Genomic DNA, 26,578 nt, shown 5'->3' on the forward strand with positions numbered 1-26,578 from the left:
AAACTGTCAGGCGCTCTTCTTAAAACGGCCAGCTGGTGGTGCTGGAGAACGCCTTGGTGGCACAGCGTTTTTCTAGCTGAGACGCTTTGGTTGCTATGATTTGAAATATCCACGGCAGTAACGTATTACTAGTATCTCATTTTGAAGAATATTACTGAATATAAAAATGCAGTAACCAGCAATATTAACTTCTCTATTGTTGTTCAGTTGTTGTACAAGTAGGATGATTGGTCGGTGTTGTATTTGTCCCGCCCCTCCTCCATTGATTGGGCGGCTGAGTAAAAAGTGACAGTGACAAGAGCTGCGTTTTACCCAAAGCTAAACAGGTTATCAACTCTCAGCAAAAAAAACAAAACAACCCGGAGCAGACGAACTTGTAAGATATTATTACGGCAATGCATCAAATTCAGTGTCATCAGTTTGCCAAAATGAACTCAGAAGAACGTTTTACGCACCATTTACACGTGCAGGGAGCAGGTGTACAGGACTGTTTAGGATTTTGGGGGATTAAAAAAGGGAGTGAATGGATTTTTATCATTGTAGGGTGGTTGTGTCCACATACTGCTAAGATACATTTATATGCAAACACCATGTAAAAGTGAATTTTGCATCCAATGTCGACTTTAAAATGTAAATATAATCTTAATTCAAGTGAAGAATTTCAAAAGTGTGACAGTAATGAGTGTTGAGTACTACTGTAAGGTTTGCCCTGCCTGGTTTACATGTTTGAAAATGATAAACAGTTGAAAACATTAGAAATTTAGAAAAGTAATCAAATGTAATCAGTTACATTACTTTAATAAAGTAACTGAAAAGTTACACTACTTATTACATTTTAAGTAATCTGTAACCTATTACATTTCCAAAGTAACCTTCCCAACACTGTTGAAATGGCACCAAGCAGTTTACACAAAATAAAGCATTACTAGACGTGAATACATCATTTAGGTGTCATTTAAACCACATTAATTGGTCAATAGAAGAGCTTGCTAGTATTATATAAGCTGCCTTATATTTTAATGTTGTTTAGCCACTATTAAACTATTATAAAACATTATGTAATTTAATACAGCCTTGTCGTTTATTACGTATTATGTAATTAAAGATTTAAATTCCTCAGTTTACTCGCTTAGGTCTACTTAAGAAAAAACGTGTATTTAGTAGTAGCTAAAGTAGCTTCAAGCCATGCTTAAAGAATTCAGTAATTATTTTAGCAATAGATGATTTGGTTTTCCTGTTTATCACGTGCTACTCACCTTTTTTTTCTCTGCAGAATTTGCATGCATTAGTAATGCATCTTAATCTAATTGGAAATGGGCTTGGTTATTTATTACTGAGAGGACAAGAGCAAAAGGACCTGGGGTTTTTTTCTGTCCGTTTTTAAACCGTTTTACATTTTACTTCTTAAATCTGGCATTACGAAAACGGATTTAACGTTATAGGGAGGTGTAAATATATACTTTTATTGGGTACAACTCGTTGTTTTAAAACTAAGATTTTGTTATAATATATATTTATTGCAATGCAGTCTGATTCTGTACCATAGGGCCCATTTTGTGTCATTCTTGATATTCTCGACGAAAATTCTCAGCTCATGAATGTTAATTAAGTCACGAAGATGCGATGCTACTTGGTAACTTTCCACCAGCGTCCACCGACGTAAGCTAATTAATATTCATAAGCCAAGCCTCACCATAGGGTGATTCCGCGCACCGGACAGTGCGCTGGAGCCACGCCCCGTCCCCCGCCGCATGGATGTTTCAGTCCAGCATCTTTGAGCACTGACCACAGGAAGGATTTGACCTCGCTGCACAGGAGGACGACAAAGAGTTTTCTGAGGAGCAGTTGCGGCAGGGGCAGAATCTGATTGGCTTACAGATGGGCAGTAACCGTGGGGCATCTCAGGCTGGCATGACTGGTTACGGCATGCATCGGCAGATTATGTAAAACTATACTAGTGCCCAGCAACACCCAGAAGACCTTAAACCCTCTCACCCCAGCCCTCACCAAGCAGTGTTCCTTGATGGTGCATCTATTTGATGAAGAGGAGCAGTATTAGTAGTGTCAGAAACTGAAGCATAGAGGTTTTAAGATATTAGAGCATGCTAGGCATATCTATTTTAATTTTCATTTGCTCAGCTTGTGATAAAAATATATTTATTTATTTTTAAATGTATGCAAAGTGATCGTTTTATCTAAGCAAGTCAAAACAACTGCCTTATTCTCAATGAGCAAACAGTGTTGATATACCAAATAACTGACAGCAACAGTATGCTTGTTTACACAATGTACATTAAAGGACAAACGTTTGCCCTTGCAAATACTGTATTGCACCTGCTGTTATTGCTGGGTTATTGTGATCAGTTCTTTTGCTGTTTTAATAGCAAAAGTTAAAAAAGTAAAAAGTCAATGCACATACTAACCAGAAGTACTGTATGCAGATTAATGAGAGTCATAAATGTAGAAATATATTAATTTGTGTTGTCCATCGTTGTTGTGTGTGAACATTCCATGTCAGTTTCATAAGCTTGGTTTTGGTGACCATGTTTGATGTAAATGTTTAATAAATTGGTACCTTAACATGATTGGTTAATGTGTTTTTGTTTCTATGAAAATAAAATGTAACATGGCATGAAGTTAAGCCTAAAGAATATTGTACAATGTTAAGTATACTTGAGTTTCTTAAAGGGATCATATGATGTTGCTAAAAAGAACATTAATTTGTGTATTTGGTGTAATGAAATGTGTTTATGCGGTTTAAGGTTCAAAAAACGCATTATTTTCCACATAATGTACATTATTGTTTCTCCTCTATGCCCCGCCTTTCTGAAACGCGTCATTACAAAGCTCATCGGTCTGAAAAGCGAGGTGTGCTCTGATTGGCCAGCTATCCAGTGCGTTTTGATTGGCCGAATACCTCAAGCGTGTGACGGAAATGTTACGCCCCTCACCATACTGTGATGCCGCGAAGAGATAAAAGCCATTATAAACGAGGCATTTGTTGCGTCCAGTGGGGACATAATTACGGATTATACTGTCTTTTGACGCATTGCGTTGCATCGCGCCGCGTAAACATAAAACCATGTCTGCATTTGTGATCGGAGAAATGACAAACTACAAACGCTACACTACACTGCTCACTGAATCGTCAGTGGCAAATTCTTTAAATATGAAAACGTACTTACAGACTTTGAGTCAGAACAGCTGACATTGTAGTCTACCAGGATCAGGAAACATTCCTCCATAAAATGAGCTGCACACATCTGAATATTTGGGTTGAACTGTTCTGGAACAGTGTTGTAAATACAACTTAACCACTGATTTCTAGTCGTGTCATCTTTTGGAAGGCCAAACAAAGTAGTTTCACTTTCGCAAAAAAAACACACAGCGTCTTCACAACATGGCGGTGGCACCAACAATAAAGTTACTCCTCCTTTCTTTGCGTGAACATTTGGGCGGCGTTATGCAAATCTTTCCACATTGTGACGTAGACATGTGGGGGCATGTTTAAACGAGGCGTTTTAGGAGGGCATGGTGGATCAGTCTTAAACTTTATAAAGAAATATCTCTTTGGGTTTGAGACTTTAGTCTTTGCAACTTTAGGGATCTTATCTATTCACGAACAGCTTGTACCACTCCAAAGAGAAAGGAAAACTTGAAATCGCATCATATGACCCCTTTAAGTATACTTGAGGTTCTTGAATTGCTAATATAGTCCTTTACAATTTTAAAAAAGTTCTTGTTGATACATTATGGGTTATCAGGATATTGATCTAGTTGCTAAAGCATTGGAACTTGGTTAAGGTGAGATCACATTAGCGGGAAAATAGTGTAGTGATTAATGAAGCACCGCTCACACAGAAGTCTCTTTCAAACCAGACAGCTTTCTGATGGTCAAGGTGGAGAATTTGATTGACCAACTTGAATACGAGCAAAATTTGCATGGGAACTTTATCACATGAAATCATTTTGAAATGACTGGATTGTGAAATGAAATTTCGCCAAGTGACAGTAAACGTAACCGTGCCTCATCAAATACAAAAACACAAAATGACAATATATTGCTCCTGACAACATATTTAAGTCTTGTGAGTCGAAACAATGAGTCTGAGCAAGACATGGAATCAAGTCTACATATAATAACCTATATGTTTAAAATGGCCTTAAATTATTTTTATATATTTAATTTAGCAATATGTAAAATAACAATATTTTAATTTACAATTTCATATGTCTATATTCCAAAGGCGTTTCTCTTAGTGTGGCACATTGAAGAATATTTGGAAAGATGTTTGCAGAAATATTTGACATTTAGATGGTAAAGTTCAAGCTTGGTTAGGATTTTGACCTCCTTGCATGCAATAGAAGTGTTTCATACGATACATACAAAAATACAACTGTTTCTGTGATCTAAAGGTGATATAGGAACATGCGGCACAGCTGGTAAAGATGGACCAAAAGGAGATAAAGGAGAACCTGGTAAATATTAATAATGTCTTTGTGTCTTTTTCTAAATCTTCCCATAATAGGAAGAAGAGAATTTTGTATTTATTTATTTAAATAAAAAAATATACCAAAAATGGCCAAAACATATTTTAAAAAATGTAAAAATATTTACATTCATATATATTTTGATTAGTTTTAGTTACTTATATTTCCTCATATATTTACTTACCATTTATTAACCTCCTGAGTCCCTGCATCCTCATATGAGGACATTATATTTTAGTGAATTACACTTCTTTTTTCATTACATGTTGCCCTAAAAAAAAATAGATGCATTATATATAATGAGAAAAACTGTTTATGGCCATTTTACACACATTTTGCATAAAGAAAAATGGTATATCAAATCATTCTCTTATACAGTTGAGAATTATCTTTATACAAAGTTTGGTAAAAAAAAATAATCCTGAAAACTAAAAATGTATTGGTGATTTTAAAAAAATGTATTGTTTATGCCTCTACCTCTACCAAGGACGTAGTATAACTTATGAATGAAATAACATTTTTATTTTTATTTTTACATTTTTTAATGCTCTAAACTGTGTAATGGCATGAAAAAATACACTTTTTTTCCTAAAATGTTTTGCAGGGTCTCAAGAGGTTACATATTTTCAGTGTATATTTGTATTTACAAAATATATTTTAAAAATACAATTTGGTATTAACCTCATGTAGGCTATTTTAAGATTAGAAATGTACTTTCTTGCCTGCCCTTACATATATATATGGATGCTATAGTGAATATTTGCATTTCATTTGCCTATCATCAGGTTGGTTCTTTTTTAGGTGTTCCTAGCATAGCTGGTGCAAAGGGGAAGCGTGGAGACAATGGAGAAAGGGGTCCACCTGGCAAAATGGGGCCCCAAGGCTTCCCAGGGCCACTGGGTTTAAAAGGTCAGAAGGGAGAACTTGGTTTGCCTGGACCACAGGGCATCAAAGGGGACGTGGGTCCTATAGGCCCTGTGGGACCACAAGGAGACATTGGCTATAAGGGAGACAAGGGCATACAGGGTCCTTTGGGGCCCCCAGGGCGATCAGGCCCAAAAGGTGAAATCGGCCATCCAGGTATCAAAGGCAGCATTGGTGTTCGTGGTGAGAAAGGGTCAAAAGGGGACATTGGGGAGCAAGGCCCAAAGGGGGACATGCCTGAGATACCAAAAAGCGCCTTCTCAGCCAGACTGAGCGAAAGCTCCAAATTACCTGCTGCTAATGCTCCAGTTCTCTTTGATAAAATCATCTATAACCGTCAGGGACACTATGATCCTCAGACCGGCCGCTTTACTTGTGCCATCAGAGGAGTGTATTATTTTACCTACCATATCACTGTGTTCTCTCGCAATGTAAAAGTGGTCCTGATGAAGAATAGTCAGCGAGTGATCTACACTATGGACAGCTATCAAGGTGGTGAGGACCAAGCTTCTGGAGGAGCAGTCCTAGAACTGGAAGCCGGAGATAAAGTGTGGTTGCAAGTGGCTGATAAACTGCTATTTAATGGGTTATATGCAGATGAAGATGACGACACTGTTTTTTCTGGCTTTCTCCTCTTTGCAACCTAAAGACCCTGCTACGAATGGGAATTTAGTGGTACAAAACCATGCTTTGAAATAAGATATTTTAAATTCACTAAATGGTGTCATCATAATATTCTGTAAAAATTTAAATTATTATGTTTCTTATATTCATTTGTGACAAATAAGATGTGTCTCTGTATTTTTGCTAAAGCAAATATCATAACATTCCTGTAGCTTAAAGTCGGCCTGAAAAAGAAGCTGAGATTGTTTTCCTCCCATATAGAGTGCTGCAGGGATAATGCCTTTTTTGTAAGCAAAAACACAAAAACAAGTTAGTATTTTAGCACTTATGGTTCAATCATCCTGAAGTCAATGGTGGGCTTTAGGTTAAATGCCTAAAATAAGGTCTGTGCATGATTAACACAAGCTCAAGATATTGTCACATTTTATTCTACAACATAAAATGATGTAATACCCTTTGTGATTTTTTATAAAGCTTTTCCTTGTCTTGAAAAAGGCGGTTGCTAACAAGTGGCTAAATGTGACTACAGAAATATTAAATGTCCTCAACAGGTAAATTCATTTACTTATTTCTTTGCTTTCACAGCTTCATTGTTTATAATCATGCTGTTCAAACTTTCAGGGAAAATTATTAAAGACTGATGAGTTGTCAGAAGCTTAATGATGGTGACATTAAAGTCATGTGATTGTTGTGTAGTTCATTTATAGCCTATGTATAAGTATAATATTTATTTATAGCCTAATAAACATTGCAACATTCCGTTAAAAAAAGAAGAATTGTCCATTTTGATTTCATGGAGAATTTACCTGGTAGCAACACAAATATTACCTTAAAGTCATGGGTTTTATATCCTGGGGATAAATTTGGATAAGCATCTGCCAAATGTTTAAATATAATTTACAGGCTCATAGGCTACATGGAGAATTTGAATACACCCTTTGGGGGAAAACATATTTGTTCTCATCCCACACTGTGTTAAAGAAATTAAGCATGCCTAAAATAATCTTGGATGTACAATGGAGGCCACAAATTAATGGGGCCAAGCAAGAACTAGCCAACACCTAGCACTGAGCTAAAAACACTCGGCACATTTTAACTAAGCTAAAAACACTCGGCACATTTTAGCAACCGCAAAGCAACCCTCTGGCATCCACCCTTGCGAGTTCTGCACAGACAAGTAGCACTAACATTTTCTTTAGTATTTATTCATATTTATTGGGCAGAACAGAAAAGCATAATATAGTGGTTTTAAGGGCTGAAACGTGTCTAGTGATAGTCAAGGCATATCTTGAGGAGAATGTTTTCTAAATGCAGAAATACTGTGATATCACCATATTTATCTAGCAGTCATAGGGTTTGTGATTTTGGCAGGCATCCCGTGGGCAGACTACAACCCGCGTATCACAGTCGACTTGTTTCTCCGCCCCGAAGCAATCAGCGCAACAAGTGCACGGATGCTGTCCAAAACCGTCGCGACGACGCCTGAAGTCATGGCTCTCTGGCTGAGCATTTCCACCGCAGAGAACCAACTTTAAACTTTTACCCGAAGCCGTTCCGACCCGCAAATCTGCCTCGTGTCCGGTTGATTTCGGTCATGTGCCGTTAAATCGCCTGAGGGAGTGCTTGAGCCACACATTTCATGGAAAGTTTTCCGTCCCGATAGATCTGTGTCTACGGGGTTACACTCACCGGACGAAATATTGGCTGACTGTTCACTGTGCACTTTCGCATTCACCATTAGGCAGTTTAACGATTTCCGCGAAGTTAATATGCGTAATTCGCCGGACATTGGACCGTCGGAGGAGTTAGTCGCGGCTGACGAGTCGATCGAAGCCGCACCAGTGTTGTGACACCGGGCCAAGATAGCACTCAAGAAGTATGATAAAGGTAAGATTCGGCGTGTAAGTAACAAATAATCGTCCCATTTATTTAGAAAGGCCATACTGATTTTTGTCAATTATGAATGTGATAATATATGTGTCAAATGAGTTAAAAATGTGCGTTCAAACGTTTGGCAGCTCTTTATCATCTTGCCAGTTCCGTTGGGTTCAAAAGAAGCTGCAGGGAGGAGGAGGAGGAGGGGTATTGTGTGTATGCATATCGATCCCACTGGTTGCCATAGTGATGTGGGGGGTGTATGAGCGCGCAAAGCTTGTAGGGAGATCCGAGAAGACGAGGAGGGGGTTGGTTGGCTGTTTGGGGTCGCGAGGTGCTTCTTAAAGAGCTTTATAGAGACGGAGTTAATTAAACTCACAAATAAACTACAGCTTTTTTTCTTCCGTGGAAAAAAACCCAACTCCGTAATCGCCTTCATTCATACCCGCAGCTCGCTCTGAAATATTTGTCTTGATCTGTCCTGCTTGAAAGGTTTTCTCTGTGGTGGAACCAAATGGGATTTTTCAGCTATGTTAAAAAACAAACATTTCACTCAGTGATTTATAAATCTCTGCTTCTCAACAAGGGGGCCGAGGCCCACTAGGTGTGCCCAGCAACCCTGCTGAAAAAACCCAGCTTAAACCAGGCTACAATGGTTTGCTGTTCTGAACTGGTTTAGCTGGTCTCACGGTCTGGCCAAGCTGATGGGGCAGCTTCTTAAAACCAGATTGACCCTAGACCAGCATACTGGTTTTTGGTTGATTTAAACGTAGGCTATTTATTTTAGCAGAAACCACCAAGTGTGCTGTAAAGGAACTATTTATTTATTTATATCAAAGTATAAAAATGTTTGTTTACCTTGCAAACTGAAATAATGTCTTTGTGAAAAGTGTGATTTCAAGGCCTAGAAAAATGAGTATATGTTTTTCTAGTTATCTCTAACATTCCTCTGTATGTCCACACATTACAATAAAGCTCGACTTGACTTGACTTAACTAAAATATTTTATCAAATGAAAACTTAAGATATCTGATATTAATTATAATTCTAGTCTAATGATTAAAATCCTTATCCAGTAATCACTAACAACTTCAAAAGTCACTGTGAGAGAAGCACTGTTGTAAATGCATTCAAGATTTTTGTAAAATAGATTACATTTAGGTTTGTAAAGTGACTCATTTCTCATGCTTTAATATATTGTCTAAAGTCCGCCACATGTTTGTCATATGCAAGCCATGTGCTGCTGTTGACATCATAATTTATGACAAATAAATTAAACATGCCGGAAAAGTAAAGTAATGTAATTCATGGTAACAGCTGGTTAAAAGTACTATGCCCAGCACTTTCGCTTCTCTAAACAATTGCCTTGCTTTAAAACATCAACACTGGATTGCACTGGAATGCACTCCTCCACACATAATGAGAGTGTTTGCGTTATCACAAGACACGCACAAGGAACTTTAATGCCTCACTGGGTGCCTCCTAATCTATGGCTGCCATAAATTAAGGCTAAATCTCACTTCCCACCTTCTTCTCAACGATCTTACTCCCTGATAGCTCACAAATGCATTGATGTGTTAAGTATTTAATGGTGTTTTGTCAGTAGAAAGCATTTGTTTGAAAGTGCTTATGTCTGTAAGTCATATTATGCCACAACCAATTCTTTGAATTCTATGCATGCATACAGCTTAAAGGGATAGTTCACACACAAAAAAATCTGTCATTATTTACTCACGGTCATATAATTTCAAATCTGTCCAACTGACTTTCTTCTGTGGAAAACAATACATTTTTGAGAAATATTCTGGCTGCTGTTTTTAATATGCAGTAAAAGTGAATGAGAACTGGCTCCAAAATGACAAAAAACCACCATAAACGTATCGTAAAAGTGGTTCATATATCACTTTTGCGCTATACAAGTTTTCTGAAATCATACTTTTGAATTGTATTGGACAGAAATGAAAAGATTGACATCTGTCCTAGCGATACTTTGAACGAATCATTCTTTTGAGTCGGATCTTTTTAATCACAGATAATGGAATTCTCAAAACCTGTCTGAATGGATCGTTCACAAACCGGACTGATCCCATTCTCGAGTTCAGCTTACTGATTCAACAGTCCAGTCGCTATGGTTCACCGCCCACTAAAGGTGAAGATTATCACTAAATAACTTCAAGTCTGTTTCTCACACAAAGCTATTTTATGACTTGAGAAACTTGTAAAAAGGTGGACAAGTAATGCCGAGTTCACACTGCACGATTTTCAAACTCGTCGGATCGCCGTTGTTTTCAAACTGCGTGACTGTCTGGGGGTAGCATTCAGTTGCTGCTGTGTTCACATTGCACGATGGATCGGCGACAGGGGGTTTCACACTGCATGACTTCACAATAGGAAGAATCGCCGACAGCTCTGTCTGGTCCGCAAACTACCTTTCACAACAAAACACACGCGAGAAGTGATAAGGAAATAACGCGAGAACCCGCGTGCGTCAGACATCTTTTCGAGCGAGACTGGAATTATTAAAAAAAAATATATATATATAGCCCGCAAATTGTATGTGAGCTGATTTCCAGCTACAAGGAGAAAAAGAAAAACAGATTATGCAGGAGGGAGATGCAGGGAACAGGGATTGAGTGTTCTGCAAAGAGAGTTGGAGGTAAATAATTTTGCAGTAACTGTTATGCTGATGTTGTGGCTGGTCAAGCAAATGTTTGTGCTTGTTTCTGTATGATATAATTGTTCATATATCTATTAAAATACTGATATTCTGGTCTATAACTCCTCCCCGAACTTCCCTCTGCCCTGTATATTGGTCTCTCATTGGCTGTAGGCTGTCGCCGATGTAGTTTTCAGTCAGAAATCATTGCACACAGCGTGATTGTGAATCGCCGACAGCTCCAGATATTTAGCAAGCCAAATATTTTGCAGGCGACGTGTCGATTCCCTCAGATCGCGTCTTTGATAATTCACACTGCATGATTGTCACTCGCGTGAACGAGCACCGATTTGCCTCCGATTTGTCAAACATTTGTCGGCGATTTCACAAAACCTGTCAGCGAGTGAAAAATCATGCAGTGTGAACTCGGCATAATTTTAACTACTTTTATGACGCTTTTGCAACCTTTTTGAAGCTTAAAATCTTAAGTCTCTTAAATTAATTGTAATTGCATTGAAAAGAGTTACTACGTCGCATTTATTCATATAGCATTTTATACAATACAAATAGTTTCAAAGCAGCCTCACTCACATTAATAAACCAAAAAGTGTTAATGATGAAAAATAATCAATTATAAAACACATTCAATTTCAGCTGTAAAGCAGCCCTACAGAAGGAATTATGTCATTATTCAGTGTGGCCTAATGGTTAGAGAGTCGGACTCGTAACCCAAAGGTTGTGGGTTCGAGTCTTGTACCGGCAGGGATTGTAGGTGGGGGGAGTGAATGTACGGCGCTCTCTCCCACCTTCAATACCACGACTGAGGTGCCCTTGAGCAAGGCACCGAACCCCCAACTGCTCCCCGGGCGCTGCAGCATAAATGGCTGCCCACTGCTCCGGGTGTGTGGGATAAATGCAGAGCACTAATTCCGAGCATGGGTCACCATACTTGGCCATATGTCACGTCACTTCACTTTAAATGTATTCTTGTCCAATAGTGTCAGTGCAGTTAAATCGATAATACTGAATATTCAATTATTAAATATTCAAATTTTGTTATTTACTCACCCTCAAGTTGTTCCAACCTTCTTTCTTTTGCTGAACACAAAAGAAGATAGTTTGAAGAATGTTCGTAACCAAACAGTTGACGGCAGCCATTGACTTCCATAGTATTTTTTTCCATTAGTGTTACGGTTAGTAACCATAGTATGTTTTTCCATACTATGGAAGTCAGTGGCTACCGTCAACATTCTTCAAAATATCATCTTTTGCACTTAACAGAAGAAAGAAACTCATACAAGTTAGGAACAACTTGAGGGTGAGTAAACGATGACCGAATTTTCATTTTTGGTAGAACTGTTCCTTTAAATGCAACTTACCCAAGACCTTTCTAGTTACACATGTATAGTGACAGTTCTGACCTTTCCTTAAAGCTCAGCACTGTTTTTTTCTCAGTTGTATTGACATGCACTTTCTTGACATGTTTTCCACCAGTGGACTTGGAGTAGACAAATGCAGGTCATGAGACAGGTGAGATGAATGGGGTGTCAAATGTAGCATTACTTGACGCTTCCCATGCCTGAAGCAGGCAGGGCGTGTTTGCCTCCTAACTGTGCTTCTTTTTTTTCACTGACAAAAAAGAGAACTGGGTCGTAATATAGTAGGTGGTATCAGTAACCAAACAAAAATAATAAATCACATACGCAAAACCTAAGAGGATATTGCTTCAGTGAACATCTCTCTCTACACGTGGTTATGTGTGTGAGTGTGTTTGACAGTATGCAGATATATTGATGCTAGTCCAGACCGATAAAGCCTCATAATCAGATTAGGACAGGGAGAGGGGTGCTGCACGTTATCATGTGGGTTTGAGCGAGTGCAATCTTGTCCGGAGGGATGAGGAAAGCTATAGCTTCCTTAAGCATTTTCACTGTGAAAGGATCATCATCAGGTGAGTCAAATGAAATCTTTTCACACTCACTCCAAACATTGAATATAAACATAAGATAATCAACAAAGATATAAATAAAGCAGAAAGTCTGGATGGCTAAAGGGTGGTGTAGCCACCCAAATGAAAGTGAAAAAAAGCTTGTAGCAATTGTGGCTCTGGTAATTTTCCTACTACTATTTAAATAAAGCAAGCATAGACTTCATTCCATAGTGATGTGACAGCATGGCAAGACTTGCTCGTCTTGATGGGCAGATTAAGAAAACTGGTGTGGTTGGTTATTCTTAGGAATTTCCTTAGTCAGGAAGCATCATTTTGGGCTTGTGTGTATTTATTTGTGTTGTACTGTACGATGTCATCCTTCACAGCTGCCACCTTCATTTTAAAGGGACAGTTCACTCAAAACTAGGGCTGCAATTAACAATTATTTCGATAATTAAAAAAAATATTTATTTTATTTTATTGATAAACACACTATTCCACATTCTGCCCAATGTCCTTCAAACAAACGTGCCAACTGAATGCTATGAAAACATACAGTGCTTAACAATTTATTAGACCACCTGTCATAATAAAGAGAAAACACATTTTAGGAATCTGTCAAAAAATAATTTAAATAAAAATGTTTTTGTCATTTATTGGGCAAATAAACTTCAACAACTAAATAGTATTTATTCACATAAAAAAGGCCTCCTATGCCCCTCATAACAGCTTGCATTCTTGCTGGCATTGTTTATGTACTTTTTGACTGTAATTGGGTATCTGGAAAAAAACACTATAAGCTCTGCCTTTCTTTCATAGATAACAGCAATAATTGTATTATAGCATTAGAAATAGCCTACTACTGTTACTAAAGAGCTTACACATATTGGAGGACTAACCCATACAGAAAGCTAAAAAATTATTTTGGTAATCACCAGTACTGTTAGTTTAGAGCAGCAGTGGCACATGGAACATACATTTGTTTTAATAAATTTAAGCATTGATGTATATAGTGAATATAGTTTAAATCTCTGCATTAAAAATGAAAATAATAAAGATGATAAAGACGAATAAAATCACAAACTGTATCCAATAGGTAAGAGAACACACGTTCACTTTGATCACAGTCACGTCTTCCCGTCATTTCTTTATCCTGTAATAGGCGGTTATGAAGCGTCTGATATTTATATTCAGACAATTACACGCTGTTATCCCCTTACAGTTCCTACTCTCATAAAATACTCGCAATGCATGTTGACCTTTAAACCTCGATTTAACTTTCAACAACAGATATTTCAGCACAATTAATGTTTTTGCGCTGATTATTAATTGTCTCTGTTTTCCGTCTGTCTGCCGCGTGCACGCGCCACTCATTCAGTAAAGATTAAAACTTAACACAGACTGTCAGGACGGACCTTTATGCAAAAATGGAAATGCTCGCGTGAATTTGTGACATTTATACATAAGGATATGACCGTAAACTGAAAGTTTTTGCGCTGAGGACGCACACGCATCATCTGCCAAAGCGCCAGGGCAAGCCATTACGTTAATGCATTCGCTTAAAGCTTAAAATAAAGAATTCTCATGTTTTGAGCAGCTTGGATCACGTAACTCTCCCGCAGCATCTCATTCTGTTTCCTCCACTATTTGTAGATGCATTTTGTCCATAAAAATGCGTAATTCAGTGCTGTAATTGGACGCGACCGGCTGAAGTTGGACGTGCACTATGGGCAGACCCAACTAATCGATAATGAGAATCGTTGTCGATTATTTTCATAATCGATAATAATCGATTTCATCGATTAGTTGTTGTAGCCCTAATTTAGTCAACATCATGTCGTTCCAAACCAGTGTAACTTTTCTTTCTGTGGAGCACAGAAGGAGATATTTTTCTGTTCATAAAATGAACACTGAAACATTTTTCAGAAAATGTTTTTTTGTTTTCCTTAAAAGAAAGTCATACAGATCTGGAACAGCATGATGCTGACCAAATGAATTAGATTTTTTTTTTTTTTTGAGTGAACCTGTCCCTTTAAGAACTATGAGTTTTCTTTTAATGATTATTTTTGTTTTTGTTTGTTTTAAAGCTCCAGGTTTACTGTGATTGTTTGTTGGGCTTGTGATTGTATTTCATAAAATAATTATTATTAAAACTAAAAATATTAAACCAAAAAAATAAATAAAAGTATAATGCAAAATAAGAAATATTATAATTGTAATATTTCACTTTAAAATAAAAAGACTAAGAAAAAAAGATGTTTTACACTGTAAAATTACAAAAGGTTTATTTATGTGTCTTAATTACTTCATTTTGCTCATTTGTTATGGTAGGAAACTAGGCAGCCATTAAAACCTCTCGTTTGTTGTCATATTTAAGCCATATCGCAATAATTTTTTTACATTTTATTTTGATTAATCATGGAGCCCTATGTTTAATGCCTCTGTGAGTGTTCTTCCTTGTGTTAAAACCCTTACGTAAGTTTTTTTTTTTATTAATTTTTTTCTGGCACAAGGAAGTTGTGTTTTTCAAGAAGCATAAATTCTTTATACTCCTCCATCTGGAGCTGGAAAATGAGTAAAGTCGTTTTTGACTGCTGTCTGTATGCATCATAATTAGGCGTGCTTGGCTTTAAGAATGTCATGTGTGACATAGTGTTTAGTATGCGTGCATCACTACATATTAGTTGTAGGTGTGTTTGGGTGTATTAGTGGCATGCTCGTGTTTATGTTTGTCTGAGTACTTGTTTAAGGAGTTTAGTTTGAGCCTGATTCCAGCTGGTAGCTGCACAGAGGTTGTTTGGGCTTTTAATTAATTCTTATAGTGACGATAAACAGGAGGAAGAGTAGGAGAGAAGTTCAGCTTTAAACACAGAGACGTTGGACATGTGAGTAGACTGTGGAGTGATTTGGAAGTTGAGTTAATTGCATTCTTTTAAAGTTCTAGTTAAACACAAAGGTCAGGTGGCAGCTTCTTCCTCATGCCTCGATGGAGCTGAGTGTTTATGGGTAGCAGGACTTGATGTGATAGAGATCAGCATTTGAGTTGAAAACTGAGCCAGAATCAACCAATGCTCACACAGAAAGACAAGAGGTCAAAAAGGTACATGTGGTTAATCTATATCTATACAGTGGTCCCAGGAAGTGTTTGAACACTCAATCCACACTTAATATATGAATGTTTGCATTAGATAACAAAATCTTAAACCAAGTGGCATTTATTGTAAAGAAAGATGCCAGAAACAATCAATCAATATATAATGCATGTTTAAAAAAAGTTTTAAATGGTAGAACAAAGATAAAACGAAGATTAAAAAGTAATTCTGATGGTTAAACAATAAATATTTCCATAGTTAATGTGATGAACTGTGAACTTGAAGGAAACTAAATTCACACATCCACTTAAATCACCTTAACACCAGCTGATTAAAAACATAATACTTGTTGGTTGAAAATGAATTTAATGTTTTGTTTATTAGAAAGGGCGTAGCTCATTTGTGACATTAACATTTGCTTTGATATTACATAATGTGTTCAATTTTTAAGTTGTTATTATATTAATGTCTAACCTTTTTTACAATTTTGCTTAAGTGTAATTTTTTATGGCCATTGTATATTACTTGACAGTTGGTTGACTCAGAACAATGAAGTGGTTCTAAACTATATAATGTCAAAGGTCCAAATCTTTGATACAACATGAAAAAGTCAAGAGATTTGAGAAACATCTCAGTGGGGTAAGAAGACTGGATCACATTTAATCTCAGCAATTGACACAATTTATTTCATTTGGGGGCTTTTATGAGCAAATATCGATATTAAAATTGATGTGACTTATTTATGATTGTCAGCATATCGTACATCTGTTCATTCTTACTTGGTAAAAAATGGGTTAAAGCAGCTCAACCTCCTAAAGTGGACCCCTCTCTCCTCACTCCAAACCTTGGGCAATTTATTGCATTAATCACAATGGATTAGAGATTTTCATTGCTTAGTCATGCTCACAAAAGCCTTTCATCATAGCGAACATCGCACCAGGCAACAATGTCCACACCCTGGTGTAGAGAGGCCTCACTTTCTTAGCAAAAATGCATAGCTTAAATCGTTTACAGGAAATTTTACAGCACTTCGTGCAACCTACTCGTGAGCAAGGCTCTCATGCTACTTACTGACACCCTCCAATTTGCCAGATAAAGGCATTATTCATCCATAAGTGGAACGTTGAAGCTTGATTTACACTTGTGGGTGGATAAGAACACTTTGATTTGCTTCACCTGTGCTGAGTTTTAATATTGCATAGGTCAAGTAATCAAACCGGTAATATAAGGATATAGTTGAAAGTTCTTTCATCATGTGACTTATCAAGGTTCTGTTTATCACACTGGTGTTGTATTGTTTCATTGAAGTGTAAAGTTAAAATCTTCCCCAGACAAAACAAATAGGTCATTTATTGTCTCACTCCACATCACATGGTTTGTGTCCTTTGTTCCAAGACTTGATGCTGATTTGTCAGCTTGTTCATCAAGATTAAACTTTCTTCAATCTGGTTCTGCAGGCACCTTCATCGGACCCACAGGGCTCCTCTAACAACAATGATCCACAGGGTGACCCTTTCACAGAGGAGCAGCTGTTGAATCCAAGTCTGAGGTCTGGTTGTACGGTCCATATGCAGCCAGTCCTGTCCAAGCCTTGCTATGAAGAGAACCAGATTAACAGACTGAATTCTCAGGCCCAGACTGTTCCTGTGATTGCTGATGGCCAGGCCAAGCTGTATGCCTCCAGGGCTGTACGTCTGTTTTCCACCCAGACAAAATGTGAGGACAGTGCTCCTCTCAGAGGACCACCTGTCACACCACAGGCTTGGTCTGGATTGGCTAGTTTCCGTGTCATGGGTTCTTTCAAAAAACTACGGACTTCTGTGCTCCAAGGAATCCAGAGCCGGAGCAATGCAATGGCAGCAGGTCAGGAGAGAAATCCGTCCTCGACGTTTGAAGATGGTGGTAGTTTCTTAGTAACCAAACGAGAGGTTGCGACCAATCAAATCCAGGAAACTGACAAAGTGTCAAATGGAACCGCTCAAACTGGAAAGACATCTTCAGTTTTGGATGAAGATGATTGTGAGGAGGATTTGAGTGGGTTTCAGAGGAATTCCCATTTCTCTCAGAGTATCCGCAAGGCTTATGGGGCAGGACGGATCTCATTGCTTGACACAGTCAAGACAGAGAGCCCGTCTAACAGTGAGCCTGACCCCAGGAGCACTGTGGAGTCCGTCGTACCTGGCAAGAACCTTGAGACTCAAGAAAATGTCAAGGGTCTCAAAAGACTAAGCAAGAGTGCAGATAATCTCCATGTGTTCAAAAGTCATTTTAGACGCAAAGCTGAGCCACAGAACCCGGAATGCCCCAGTACTATATTCCTTCAGAGGACCAACAGTTCTTCATTGGTTGACTTGCAGGAACATGGTTCAGGTCGACGTCAAAGCCCCATGAGGACACGTGGACATTTGCAAAAGCTTGTCGGTAGTTTAACCGACCTGTCGGTCAAGCGTAAAAACACACCAGGCCCCGTCTCCAGAAAACCTCTGTCACCTCTCAGTCAGCTACATGATGACTACTCCCGCAGAACCCCATGTGTACCAATGAGTGGGCGCCAGCAGAGGCCTTCACCCATACCCAGTAAAGCCCAGCAGGCCAACACTCACCAACACACCCCAATTTTACACCCCGCACCCTCCTGCCCCGCTGTCTTTAGTTCCACTCTAGATGACTCTCTGGAGCCTCCCAGCAAAACAACAGCCCTAATAAGTGACTATGTTCAGGTGGCTGTGTCCTCAACAGATTTCCCTTCAGAAGCCCCACTGGAAAAATACTGTGAACCTATGGAGTGCCATCAAAATGGAATAAATAACCACTACTCTCACATGCCCAAGCAGTGCTCAAGCCCCAGTCAAAAGCAGACAGTCAATGGTGTTAATGTCAACTTGGAGGTAAGACAATCTTAATGAGTCCATATTGTCAAATTTTCAATACAAGTTTAGATCTACAGACAGTGGCGTAATGTCAATTACCACAGAAAAAATAATGGTTCTCATTATGCAAAAGCACAGCATGCACATTTACTTTAGGGCCTTTCGCACCGCAGGAACCTTTTCATAGTACCAGAACTAATTGTGGAACTACCCACTTTTCGGCATGTTCGCACCGCCGGAACTGGGAGCAATTTTAGTACCGGACTGCCTTTTTCGAGAACCAAATTGGCTCCTACTCCGGAGCAGGGTCTAACCAGCACAACTGGTACTAATCGTGACGTAAGTAGACATTGATTGGCCAAATGCGTACGGAAACGCCCTCACCCGCCATGATTTAAAACTCTGTGTAAACATACTGTAACCATGTCAACTTATTTTGCAAGTATGGAAAACAGCGATAGCTGGACGGACGCTGAAGTGCAGGCACTTGTAGCAAATGTAGCACTGCCAGTTGTCGTTGGAGATTCTTAGTCCTCCTTCCTGTTCCTTCAATCGCTTTACGTATACGTCGACATTCCATGTCCATTATTGTGAAACCCGCGAGACACAACAAAAACACAGCTCCGATCACAGCGTCCTCCATCCTCCTTTTGTTAACGTAGTGCTTTGTTTCTGTTGTTGAACATCGCGCACAAATGACGTCGCTGTCGACCGGCTTACGTCACTTCCTAGTACACACTGTCGGTGCGAATGCAACCCTTTAAATGGTACTGGGAAATAGTTCGCACAAAATCGTCCCAGTACTTTAGTACCGTACATTTAGTTCTGGAACTAAAGCGGTGCGAAAGGGCCTATTCACAGTTGTAATCAAACTACAATTAATTTTTGCGTAATCATGCTTTGTCCAAGAAGACACAATGTGCAACAGAATATTTGAATGATTAAATACACACTGTGTGTCAAATCGTTATGGGTAATTGTAGTCAGGGCTAGGTATGTACATGCTGTATGAAATCAAGCTACAATTGTTTGTTCAAACTAGTACAATATCTGTCAGACAAAAGTGATTACATGACATTTTAGGAAGTTAAAAGATTGCTTTAGACTTGAATCAAACTTTTAAAGTGCATGTAAAAGCTAAAAATGTTTAGCATGCATGAAAATTATTTACCAGTCTTTTCTGTGTAAAATGGTCTATTTTCACTCATGTCAGGACCAGGTAAAATGGTAAAACCCAGTTAATTTTACATAGAGATCTTCAAAGTTCATCTTTCTAGAATGGCTAGACCCACAACAAAAAGATGGTTTAGACAACTTTATAGTACAATTAAATAACTTTTTATTCATTCATTCATTCATTCATTCTTTATTTTTACCGTACTGTAGCTACTATTTTTGAGGGAACTAAGAGAGTTATTTTCTGTGGGACATTATGCTATAAATGCTGGTGTTGTGTTGAATCCAGAACATTACTTGAAGACATGCAGTTTGCGGCCCAAAATGCGTTTCAGAGTCAAACATTACTTGCACAAAACTGAAAAATTGTAGTGTGTGCTGCTTATGTTACAATTTGTGTTTATATTTGCTTGGCAAGATTTCATACGTAACTTGTTTTTCCTCGTCGAGACGATATTGATTAACTGTTGTTGTTGTTTGAATGAGTCTTGCTGATAATAAACAGCAAGACTGAACAAGCATTTTTCTTTCAGACCAAATGTGAAATCTCTAAAAAAAAGTACAAGACAGTTGTCAGATTGAACGTCAAATCAGCGATTGCCATAAAGTCAAAGAGGACATGGTAATCTAATTCTAAACACTTAATAACTGGAACAATCTAGTTCATTGGATGACCTTGACCTTAACATAGGAAGTCATAAATTACAGTAGACAGTAGACACAGATTTGTTGTTGAAGCATGAACTTTAATGCTTTGCGTCATATGTTCCTCACACGGGTGATAGCCTCGATCTGAAATCATTTTGTAGTCGATCAGGACAAACCAATGCTTTTCATTGCTCTGGTTTGATTGGTTGATCACTCCCTCTAACAAGACAACTGTTTTTTTTTTTTTATTGGATGAATGACATCTCATTTCACAGTCGTTCTTCTGGAGTGGTACATTGCGTCAGTGTCACATGGGCTGCTCAGCTGTGAGGCACACAGCAGGTAGAGTTAATGATTAGCTGATGTTTATGATTAGCGGGATTGCTTAAACGCAGCTTCTAGACCTGACACTTAACACGTATCAGCAAGGACAGTGTCTCCTCCCCAGAAGATCAACCCAAAGGCCCAAGTCCAGTAATCAAACCAAGTGCATATCGACTCCAATAGGTCAGGGGAATGTAACGGAAAGAAGTAGACAAGCTAGAGCGATCCCAGTCAAACTTTGTTTTGCTTGTCTTTGCTTGTGTGCATAGATGTGTTTGCATATATGTGTTGTGTACCGTCTTCAATATGGTGCTTATTTATTGTGTGCCTTTTCAGTGTCTATGGACTGAAGAGAGGGAGATTGATGATCTTGAGGTAAGATATCTATTTTTGTGTATTTTTTACATGGTGGATTTATTGCAGACTGACATTACCATTTTGTACAGACAGACCTCCGTTCAATCTGCTTATTTCTTTTTTTGTCAAACATTACTGCTTTAAAAATCAGTTTTATTTATCACTAAAAACTGGCTTTCTGAATTTCTGCCACTATCACTTGCCCCATTTGTCAAAATTGTAAGAATAAAAATCAGTAATGATTTACACCATATTTGTAAATTTGCAACAAAAGTATGCCTATGATTTCATTTATAGTTCTATACATTTTAGCAATCATTGCAAATTTAAGAAAAGAATACATTCAATTAAATAGCCTTTTTTTTTTTTTGCGAAGACTCATTTAACTTTAACAAAAAAAAAAAAATAGAAGTATATTTTTCAGATTCGTGTAGTCGTCTATTCATGTATCTGATTCATAAAAATAATGTTAAAAACTAATAATAAAACCATTATGTATGCCTACAAATGAAATGTATTCGTTTTAGTTGTGAAGAAGATTAAATGTTTTTTGGGAAAGTACATTTCGGAACTATTAGTTAATAGTTCTTAATTTATTATTTAGCACTGATTGATGTGAACAAGTTAGCCTTGCTTTGATATTTATCTGAAATGTTAATCATTTGCATTATTTTTAGTGCTGTCAAAACAATTAATCATGATCAATCGCATCCAAAATATGGTTTTTAACATAATATGTGTGTGTACTGTGTATATTTACACAAACATGCATGTATAAATTAAAGAAAAAGTAATGTTTATATATGAAATATATTTATATATAATATATATTATATGAATTTAAATATATACATGTAAATATTTTCAAAATATATACTGTATGTGTGTGTATTTGTATATACATAATATATGTGTGTGTACTGTGTATATTTATTATGTAAACAAAAACTTTTACTTTGGATGTGATTAATCACAATTAATCTTTTGACAACACTACATATTTTATTTAATTCATCATTATTCATCACTAATGATGAACTATAATCACTCTAGGTTTTGCTATAGTTTTTGTATTATGTACTCATTGGGTCTTGACCGCATTAATGTCTGTGGAAAAATATTTAAATCATTTATTTGATGTTGTAGGTCTTAAAGCATAAACTGATGACATTTGACTTTTGACTCTTTAGGCTTCATCAGATATCACAAAAGCGTTTCTCAAAAGTGATGAGATCTCAGCTGCTGCTGCTTCACCTGTCACAAACACCTGTTCCTCACAATCCCCCCTGGTAACTCCAACAACACCAATATCTCCACCCTTTGCCAGTGACTCTTCCTCTTCTGTAGTGCCCAGGAAAAGGGCAGGTCGCTCCAGACCCCGGCCAGTGTCTGACTATGGCCAGCTGGCCAGCTCAAAATACTGCATCCCAGAGGAGGACAGGGAGTCCGAGACTATGGACTACACTTCCCAAAAGGACTACAATAGCAATGGCAGCTACACAGAGAGCCACAGACCAGAGAATGGTCATGTGTGCACTCAAACAGAGAGCAGAAAGAGACGTCCCATCTCTGTTATTGGAGGAGTGGATCTTTATTCATCCCCAACTACTGAGCAGAAGGACGACACTGAAAGCTTGCCTTCTGTAAGGCCATTTTTTTTCTTCTAAATTTTGTTTTGTTGTTAAATATCTGCACCATTAGCTAAATCAAATCAAATATTTCAGAGCAGGTTTGCCAAACACTTTTCCCAGTCTTCCATTGGTTATGCAAACGGTCCATTGATTGAGGCTGGTATTTCTGATTAGCTAAAGTCTCTGGGACAATAACCATCAAGTAGTTGGCACATTTTATGTGTGGTGTTAAAAAAAAAACACTTAAAGCATTATCCATGATATAGGACTGATTCAAACCCATGTTCTTTTGAGTACAACAGCTATTTATGTGTCATAAGCATTTGTTCTGCCCACTGTTCTGATAGGCCTTGTGAAATCTGCTTACATTGCCATTTATTTTGTGAACAGATGCTTTCTTATCAATATGACTTGTGTGAATCTGTGCATTAATTAAGTATTCTCAGGTAATATGTAAAGTACTAAGTCAAGTCTAGCTATATTTACAATGTAGTTAGTGTATTTCATACAGTGTTCAGCAGCGTTGAAAATTATTTACATGGTAACTGTAGAAGTATCCCAGAAGTTGTAGGATCTAAACACTAATATGGTCCCATTAGGTCTCTCCCTTGGGGTGTAGCATTATGGGTTTAAAATGTCAGTTCAGGTCTGGAAGAAATTTTTAGACCCTGATTTTAACTACTTTTGTTAAGTAACAATGTGATCCATGTGTTATTTTGAAGAAATGCTGCATCAGACAGTCATTTCCTTGATGCATTGTTTGACTGATCTGTTAAATGGTGAATCTAACAAAACCTGTAAAAAAAATGTCTATGAGAAAATGAAGCCTGTTTTTAGGACTTTTTTTTTAATTTTTCTTAAAAATTCTTATTTCAACAGGGAGTCCACAGCAGTGCTGCAGTGTTTGATCTCAAACTATTTTTTGTAAAAAAACAAAACATTACTTAATTTTATTACAACATTTTAATGTACAATTATATGGTTCTATTATTTTAATGGATCTGCAAATGTATAAATTGTTTTTATACATCATATCATTGTATAACAATAGTAGTAGTAATAATAATAATTATTAATTTATTTCTTTTTTTTTTCTGGCAAATCTAATCGACACATTTCTTTGTGAGATTCAGCAAGAAATTCAATGTTATGGTTGTAATGTTATGTACTTGGCCAAGCGGATGAGCTGAAATTGCAGTGTTATTTAATCATAGGTCACTGTCCTGCTCTGTACAGTCACTGAACTCTGAACATAAGGCCTGCTGGACAGTGGGCTCCTTTTAAGGCTGCCGATTAAAGTCTAATCTGTCATGCTTTGTTTCAGCCGACATCCCGTCCTCCAGTGCCCTCTCATAGAGTGCCTCCATACCGGGCCGTATCTGCCCGTCTGAGACCTTGCGTCTTCTCCCAAAGCACACCTATCGGACTGGATAGGATGGGGCGGCGCAAAGGACGCAGAGTGCTCAGTGGTAAGCCTGTTTTTGTTAATATGCATGAGTGTGTGCACTTGACCTACAAACATGAGAGCAATGCTGAGATTTTGATGGAGAGGGAATATTGATTCTTTATGGCATAATTTCTAACTTCATTCAATGCGGTCATATTATAGATGGCAGCTCTGATCCAATGCTTGATGATAGTGTGAGTGAGGAGGACGGCAGCTTTGAAGAACTGACTGAAGGAACACCATATCTACAACCAGAAGTCGAACTTTTCACGCTCAATCAGGTTTACAAAAATTTTCATTTTTTTTTATCATAATTAATTTTAAAAAATATATTATTAATGTATTATTTAGTAATAATTATTAATTGTAATATTATAATTTATTAAAATGATGTAATAGTGTTATTAATTGTAATGTATTATTATTAGTTAAAATTGTAATTATATTGTAAATTATTGTAATATAATTTTTACAGTTTATGCATACAGTTTAAAATGAATAAGTATAAGTACAATGTATAAGTACAAATGTGTATGTTTATAAATTAATTTAAATATTAGATCTTTTCATTTTTGTATACTGACTGTATTTAGATTTTTATTTGATTGCATTTTTTTTAGACATGACTGGAATTCAACTTGTGAACATTAATGTAAACATTTAAGAAATATACTATTCATTTTCTCAGCTTTTACAGTAGGGGTAAAACTCTTTTACAGTGGTAAAAGTTACTTTGTGCACTTTTAATGTTATATGAAATCTACTTTTAGTACATTTACACACGTGTTTAATCTTTTTTTACTGTTGTTTGCACTTATGGGCTGTGCTATACAGTACAGGTCATATTTCACTGTTTATCTTATCTATTCAATCATGTGTTCATGTGGAGTTGTTCTCGTGTTTGCATATGTACTTATGTGGGATCGTCACACTTTGTGTGCATGTTGTCATTCCGTACTGCTCTTATCATGTTTGACCTTTAGCCTCAATATGTTTGGCCTGACTACAATCTCTCTCTTTCTCCAGTACATACAGTCGGGACATGCCGTGTATGCAGAGGCTCTGTGGGACCATGTCACAATGGAAGAGCAGGAGCTGGCCTTCAAAGCCGGGGATGTGATCCGTGTTCTGGATGTTCAGGAGCAGGACTGGTGGTGGGGGGCAGTGGGCGACCACGAGGCCTGGTTTCCATCTAGCTTTGTGCGAGTGAGTTGTACTATGACCTTCTTGGAGTAATGAATGTGAAACAAAAGCCACACAGCTTGAAAGTAACACTTGAACATAGTAACACATCCTGTGCGGTTGCACCGGGTGACCCAAGAGGAAATGCTAGATGTGTCATCACGGTTGCATGTGCTGATTGACCAGTTTGGAAGAAATGCGGGTGTACGGAATTATGCTTTTTATTGTTTTGAGCTGTACATTAATGCATCCCATTGTCAATCCAACTCCAACAAGATGAGTCAATCAGACACAAAGAGGCTTTAGGTGATCTGATCAAGACTTCCTGTAGAAGTGGATTATCCAGTTGTCTCAATCACAATTGATTGTTGTCTTAAAATTGTGCCTAATCACGGTTGATCCTCTGGAATTAATGTAATGATACGTTGTTGTCAAGGTTCGGGTGAATCAGGAGGATTCAAGCAGTGATAGTGTAGAAATCCCACCAGATGCAGAGGAATCCGTCCCACCAGATACTCACAAACAAAACTCAGAGCACAGACAACAGATGAGAGCCAATGTGGTCAAAGAGATCATGGACACAGAGCGCGTTTACATCAAACATCTCAAAGATATCTGTGAGGTGAGCCTCCATCCCAGTTGTTTCACATTTGCTTTAGTTTAATCTGTTTGTTTTGTGGTCCGTGTATGTTCTCTATTATAAAAGAACCCTTATCTTTAATTTAGCCTGAATGGTATTCAATCTCCTATGCCATTTTAAACGTCATTTTAAATATGAGATCAAGATTGAAACACACTTGCCTTCTTTCAAGATAACGTTATCTCTCAGAATAGATGTAGTGCTCAGGAGTAGTTCAGTGATCTATAACTCCACACTAGTGGAATATAGGAATACTAGCATACTGCATTATACACTACCGTTCAAAAGTTTAGGTCCGATTATTTTTACTTTTTTTTTTCCTGTTACAAAAGTTTTCTATTTTAAATACATGCTGTTCTTTTTTAACTTTCTATTCATTAGAGAAAGTAATGCATCATGTTTTCCATAAAAATATTAAACAGCAACTGTTTTCAACATTGATAATAATAAGAAAGTTTCTTGAGCAGCAAATCAGCATATTAGAAAGATTTCTGAAATGTGACATTGAAGACTGGAGTAGTGATGCTGAAAATTCAGCTTTGCCAACACAGGAATCAATTAAATTTTAAATATAGATTAAAAGAATAAAAAAGAAACTGTTATTTTCAATATTTATAATATTTTACACTATTACTGCAGCGTTTGGCTGCAGGAAAAAATTATCCTACATTTAAAAAAAAAAAAAAAAAATTCTTTTTTTTTTTTTTTTTC

At 37.4% G+C, this 26,578-nt stretch overlaps 2 protein-coding genes and 1 pseudogene across 4 annotated transcripts in view; all 3 read left to right on the forward strand.

Moving 5' to 3' along the window:
- LOC107591259 (transgelin-3 pseudogene) overlaps positions 1–2,507 on the forward strand; it is a 5,200-nt pseudogene extending 2,693 nt beyond the window's left edge.
- A 1,808-nt stretch (positions 2,508–4,315) lies between these two features.
- On the forward strand, positions 4,316–6,062 carry c1qtnf9 (C1q and TNF related 9). The gene is made up of 3 exons (XM_016280375.1): positions 4,316–4,334; positions 4,417–4,479; positions 5,293–6,062. The coding sequence occupies exons 1-3, from the start codon at positions 4,316–4,318 to the stop codon at positions 6,060–6,062; spliced, it is 852 nt and encodes a 283-aa protein (XP_016135861.1).
- A 1,292-nt stretch (positions 6,063–7,354) lies between these two features.
- spata13 (spermatogenesis associated 13) overlaps positions 7,355–26,578 on the forward strand; it is a 24,619-nt gene continuing 5,395 nt past the window's right edge. The window contains exons 1-8 of one of the 3 annotated variants that reach the window (XM_016280288.1): positions 7,355–7,926; positions 17,050–18,480; positions 20,947–20,985; positions 22,158–22,610; positions 23,923–24,067; positions 24,208–24,326; positions 25,072–25,251; positions 25,664–25,849. In XM_016280288.1, coding sequence (XP_016135774.1) covers positions 7,918–7,926; positions 17,050–18,480; positions 20,947–20,985; positions 22,158–22,610; positions 23,923–24,067; positions 24,208–24,326; positions 25,072–25,251; positions 25,664–25,849 — 2,562 coding nt within the window. In that variant the 5' untranslated portion in view covers positions 7,355–7,917. Of the gene's footprint in view, positions 7,927–17,049; positions 18,481–20,697; positions 20,761–20,946; positions 20,986–22,157; positions 22,611–23,922; positions 24,068–24,207; positions 24,327–25,071; positions 25,252–25,663; positions 25,850–26,578 lie in introns of those variants that run through there. The other 2 variants (XM_016280289.1, XM_016280290.1) reach the window with 2 other exon arrangements.

Source organism: Sinocyclocheilus grahami, unplaced genomic scaffold (assembly GCF_001515645.1).
Source record: "Sinocyclocheilus grahami isolate Dianchi unplaced genomic scaffold, SAMN03320097.WGS_v1.1 scaffold139.1, whole genome shotgun sequence".
Lineage (NCBI taxonomy): Eukaryota > Metazoa > Chordata > Actinopteri > Cypriniformes > Cyprinidae > Sinocyclocheilus > Sinocyclocheilus grahami.